We start from the raw sequence: 5,820 nt of genomic DNA on the forward strand, positions 1-5,820 counted from the left end.
ACACACACACACACACACACACACACACACACACACACACACACCTAGGGACAATATGGAGATTAACCTGACAGTCATGTTTTTGGACTGTGGGAGGAAACCGGAGTAGCTGGAGAGAACCCACCATGCACAGGGAGAACATGCAAACTCCATGCAGAAAGACCGGGGCCGGGAATCAAACCCAGAACCCCCTTGCTGCAAGGCAACAGCTCTACCAACTGCGCCATTGTGCAGCCCTGTGGTTATTGCATTGAGTTTATATAGCACCAATTCACAGCACATTATTTCATGTTAACTTACAAAAAATGTCATTCTATTCAATAACATGCATTCAAATTTGTCCTAGGCATCAAAAAGTGCATTAAGTTCAGTTTATTGTTTAAATTTGTTTAAAAAGAAGCAGATTGCACAGAGTCATTGTCAGTTCAACAGTTTGCACATCATTGACCTAATAGGAACGTAAATCTTACTGAACAAGGTCAGGCCTGGCTATATCCAGGAAACAACACTGCATCCTGATGCCATCCAGCTCATGAGCTCTCAGTGTAATCCTCCATTTTTATTTGTTTATTTTTGTTGCTAGGTCCCCTTTGCTCGCTCGGAAACGCACCTCAGTGAGCTCCTGGATGGGGTGTGCAACAGCATGAGTGACTATGCCCTCTACATTGACCCGGACACCCACCACAAGCAGTACAGGAGATTTGCTCCAAGAGTCAGTGGATCCTCAGAAGACTTCCCAGACTTTGAAAACTTCAAGTTTGATGGACCTGAGGCATCCAATAACCTGAAATTTGCTGTAAGTTCACAACAGCATTACAGCATTGTTGAACACACTATAGTTGTGACATACATGATTGTTCTATTTGCATAGAATGGACTCACTGCTGAGCAGATTCTGTTTCATGTGTTTACTAAAATATTTAAACAGCTGCAACATGTCTCAATTAAACTTGAAGGTGTTGATGGTTCTGTTAGAAGTTTTACTAAGTTTTAAGCTGATGCTTAGTAATGTTAGAAAGTCACCTGCTATACTTTTGTCTAGAACATTTTGATTGATGTTTGCAGTCACATTTGCTGTAAATTTACTTAAATTTAAGATGGGAGACAGAGTGTGGGTACTGTCTTCTACCGTCTCCTATCATCCCATACTGTCCTCCAAATATTTCTCCACGTTTTAGTAAAAATCTGCGCTGTTGTTCACATGTCATATCTTTGTGGTTTTAATTATATATTTCCAGTTAAAAGTATCCAAAGACATATGCTTATTTTTTATCAGTGTGTAAAATAAATCATTTCCATGAGCTCAACATTCTCCTGACCCATTGCATAACATGCAAACGTTTTGGAGTTGAGGCGTTAATAATATATTGGTGTAAAGATTATTAGGATTGGAGTTTTTAACATTTCTAAATTTTATTCTTTTTAGTAAAGTTGGCATCAAACACAGAAAAATTGAGAAAATTAGGTCATCGTGCCTTCTATTTACCATAGCAACCGTCTGTTTCGATTAGCCTAAAGGATTCTGTTGTAACCTAGAAAAAACATTGAGCCGGATCCAGCACTGTGTTCACATGGTCCTGGTGGCTGACCACATCTTTACCAAATGCTAAAACTGCTGAACAGATTGGCAAACAGATGGGGAACAATGACTGCCACCCTGCACTGTCATACTCTTCATTGTGCATAAAGACATGTTAAACTGTGTGTGTGTTTGTGTGTGTGTGTGTGTGTGTGTGTGTGTGTGTGTGTGCGTGTGTGCGTGTGTGGGGGTGTGTGCGTGTGTGTGATTGTGCGTGTGTGTGTGTTTGCATGGCTGTGCAAACTCAGCCCAGTGTCTCCTCCAGACTTAGACATATCTCCCCACTGTGTCTGTTTTTCTTGGCAGTGTGAGACACTGGTGGAGGAGCTGGAGGACGACATCATCTCTTTGCTTGGCCGGGATGAAGGAGACGTGCAGGAGAAGTTATGCAGCCGAGTCTCAGGTAATTCATCTGTTCTTTATTCCTGCCACTGTTTTCCTCCTGCTCTTTAGGTGAAGTGGAACCTGTTTGGAACAGAGTTGTAGATGGTCAATTTTTTGTCGGATTTAATGTCATGACAAACTAACACCAAGAGCGTCAGTATTTTTCTTTGGGCTTTTCTTTAATGAAATGATAGCTTTTATGAATTTTTGTGTGCCTCTAAAAGTACAAAGAATAAATAACAGAAAACAACATGAAAAACAGAATCAATTCTTCAAAAAAAATTATCACTCCAAAAGTAAAATCTTTAATTTGCAACAAAAAAAACAACAATTTCTCTGTATTTGTATTTCTGAAGTCAGGCAAAGTGAACCAATCAGAAAAAGAACTGTTGTGGTTAGACGTTTTCAACAACTGGATATCAGGGCCTTTATGTGATCAGTTTGGACCAGTCATTTCCAGGGTGGAATTATCGCACAAATCCAGTCATTTTTTCTTAGAGTGAGACTAGCTGGTGATTGGCTGCTGCCTCTTTATTATGTTTCCATTGCAAATGTTTGAAAAACATTGTTGACCTTCTGCTAATGTCTAATGAACACAATTTTGCAATTATGGAATCTTCATGAAATAACAAATGCAATTAAAATCACATGTGAATAAGCTTGTTCAAATAACAAGTCATTAAAACTCATGGCAGCGACAAATGTAAACCCTTATGTGAGATTTATTCATAATTCAGACATGACACTAGCGCTCATCATCAATCAAGCATCAGATGAGATGTTAGTGTCTCATTCAGGCATTGGAGTGACTAGCCTCTTCTAACTGAAGTGGTTACGTATTCAGTGTTTTGGGGAAATTGTAGTTGGAGACTTTACTCATCCTACAGTTAGTTTCCATTAAGCAAATTTATTTTCAGAATGCTAGTTTGAGCAGTTATATGGTCAATGGAAACACAGTGAGAAGGACTACGTCAGTGTATGGTTCAGACAAATGCAGTGACAAGGTAATTCTTCTCGATAGAATGTGTATCATTTACTCAACAGGAAGAGCAACAGACATTCACCTTAAAGGGCTGATGTAAGGACTGAATGTAGTTGTTAAAGGAATCATTATTCCTTTAATTTATTTGAACATGTTGGCCTAAATATGTTGTAATTTTCCTATTGTTTATGTAAAAACTCATAATTACCTCAAACATGTATGTCTTTCATTATATTTTTCACCTGTGCAATGCATGCTGGGTTGATGATGCGGTCAGGTCTGTTCTGTACTGGAATCTACAGAGTAAATACAGGAAGGCTAACTTTACAGGAGTTGTTTTTATCATATTGCATTTGACTGGTGTAAATTTAGATATTGTCACACCTTGTCGCTGTTTTTTGTAATTAAAAAAAATAGTGAGGCAAGTTTTTATCAAGTTTCCACATGAAAAAAAGAAGAGCGCTGTGGGAAAGGGCTGAACACATCTTCTGACTCTCAACATTTGTGTCCAGAAGACTTTGAGTCATTTGTAGGAGCAAAACTGATGAAGGATCTTAACAGGTGGTCGTTATCCTACAATCTAAAGCCAAATGCCATCCCAATAGTTTTTATCCACAACACACCTAAACCCCACCGCTGGCTAGCGAGTGAAAGACACTGGGAGAAACGTCAGAGACAGGCAGTGCTGGAAGCTCTTTTGAATACTAACAGAGCTATTGCTGCTGGCACCGGTACCAGATGTAAAATCACAGACCCGAGTCCAGACCTAAGACCAGACCCAAACAGGAGTTACTGGATCGAAGACCAAACCTGACACAGAGTGCGTCAACTACTTACCGGATCACACAGTCCAACAGAGGTACATGTCCCTAAGTGTTTCATTCATGAAGCTGAAGGCAGCAGCATCCAATCACCAGCTCCTACAGCCATCTCCGTCCTCTTCCTCTGCTTTTTGCTCCTCATTTTCATCATCTATTGTGATTTCTACATTCCCATCAATTTCAGTGCACTCTGGTTAAAATTGAAAGGCGTAATGGTGTTACTCATTGCACTTTAATCAAAACCAAACAACAGATCCTGGAATTTACAAACTTATAGTTTGCTTAGTCATTAATGTGTTGCCATGCACTTTATCACGAGTTTTAGCTGTCCCTATAAAAATCACCTAAAAACATAGTTTTTAATTTTGCATTTTTAATGCACTAGAGCTATCTAGCTACTTCTGCAAATGTATGTCAGGAGGCCCACTATCCTGCTTAGGCTCAAAATGACGCAAGGCAAACAACACACAGAAAGGTCCCAAATAAAACAAGTTGCAAAAAAGTAATGAAACAAAAGACTCTTAATTATTCTGCTCCAATTAATCCCAAATAATATTAGTCAACATGTAATATGTATAATAAAAGTGTGTACGTTTTTGAGTGCGTGTTGTTTCAAATAATAATATGAAATGCCAAACTGCCCTATTACCAGCATCAGTAATGGCAGAAGTCTCTCTAAGCTGTTGTAACAATAATCAGTGACATTTAAACGGTGCTTTGAGGAAGATTTGGGTGTGCAGCAGAGAAACGGCAAAAACTATGAGAATTTGTTTCAAACCAGAGGTCTTATTCTCGCGACCCGCAGGCCAATTGTGGCCCGCAGGATGATGCCTGGTGGCCCCCACCGTGATATGAAAGTATAATATTAGTGCGGCCCACAGGGTGAGCGAACCTCTGAAGGAAGCTTCTGGAAGAGAGACAGGGTTAGATACAGGTAAGTTTTACTTGAATATTTTTGAATGATCGGTCATAAGTTTTGCTGAAGGAGAAAGAGCCTTGGGAGGAGACATCGGGTTCTGCTGACAGATTGGTTTGATTGTTTGATGAGGTGAGACCAGCATGGGTCAGAGACTGTAGTGCTAATCCAGGAATCAGCCACACAGCAGAGCAGGCAGGCAGGTAAGTACTGAGACCTGAGTGGATTGGAGCAAATATTGAGGAAATTCAGACATTAAGTTACTGGCAGAGTAACTGGAGGAGAAGTCAGTCAACTTGGACCAGAATGCAGTCCAGTATAGGTCAGAATGAACCGTCAGCTCTTTACATCCAGGCAGCAGGCTTGATAAACACCAGCAGCTCTCATGCTCTGCAGCAAAGATCCTAGAAGGAACAAGAGGTTTCACACCAGGGCCATGCAGAGACCTTTGGAGGGGCAGGAATCAAAGTTAAAAAGGGGCACATTGAACAAAATCTTCAAATACTGTACAACATAGCAACAACCCATATTAATGAAGAATATAATATTTAATCGGATCATACTCTGATTGTCATCATGTGGGGCAATGCAAAGCAAAAAAAGTCAAATTTTTCCCCAGCAGGTATAAAGTTGCTGTTTCTGCTAACAAACCTGAAGGGCTGTGTTGAGTTGAGCCTGTGGCTGTTAAACAGACCATAGGAGAAAAGTTTGCTGGTTAGGAAGCATGTTATGAAATAAGCAAATGTTATGCTATTTTACTAAATAAGCCTTACTACTTCTGTTTAAATTCTAACAACTTGGCTGCAGACTGCTTTAAAGATGAAAAAAGCTCAGAGGGTTTATCTCTACATTATTTTTGATGTTGGCACAGATCTAGAATTGTAAGACTGAGATATCAAGGAAAAGAAAACTCAGTAACTCCAGGCATTCAGGGGCCCTATAAATCAGGCACGTGCAGAATTATAAAAAATTGTTTTTGGTGAATAAAGTGGAGTAGACTTGCTACTTGTCAGATGACGGAAAACGTTGAAGTATCRTTTCTGCTTCAGCTCGGAGTCGCGGTTTAAGCAGAGAGGTAATGAAATACAACAGACACTGACAGGCCTCTGCGTCTGCCTTTCTCTGAAGAACTACTGAG

The 5,820-nt window shown here is 39.9% G+C and overlaps 1 protein-coding gene and 1 long non-coding RNA gene across 4 annotated transcripts in view; one reads left to right on the forward strand and one right to left on the reverse strand.

Annotated features, from left to right (window-relative positions):
• Window positions 1-5,820, forward strand: part of cnpy1 (canopy FGF signaling regulator 1) — a 42,967-nt gene that overhangs the window by 15,169 nt on the left and 21,978 nt on the right. For 2 of the 3 annotated variants that reach the window (XM_008433555.2, XM_008433556.2), the window contains exons 4-5: window positions 584-796; window positions 1,886-1,982. In XM_008433555.2, the coding sequence (XP_008431777.1) occupies window positions 584-796; window positions 1,886-1,982 (310 nt within the window). Of the gene's footprint in view, window positions 1-583; window positions 797-1,885; window positions 1,983-3,683; window positions 3,805-5,820 lie in introns of all 3 variants that reach the window. The other variant, XR_001777516.1, reaches the window with a different exon arrangement.
• LOC103479237 (uncharacterized) lies at window positions 4,691-5,712 on the reverse strand. Its single transcript, XR_535923.2, has 2 exons — window positions 5,031-5,712; window positions 4,691-4,899 (listed from the first exon to the last, which is right to left on the reverse strand). It is a non-coding gene; the product is annotated as an uncharacterized LOC103479237 (long non-coding RNA).

The sequence above is a fragment of the Poecilia reticulata genome, linkage group LG17 (genome assembly GCF_000633615.1).
Source record: "Poecilia reticulata strain Guanapo linkage group LG17, Guppy_female_1.0+MT, whole genome shotgun sequence".
Lineage (NCBI taxonomy): Eukaryota > Metazoa > Chordata > Actinopteri > Cyprinodontiformes > Poeciliidae > Poecilia > Poecilia reticulata.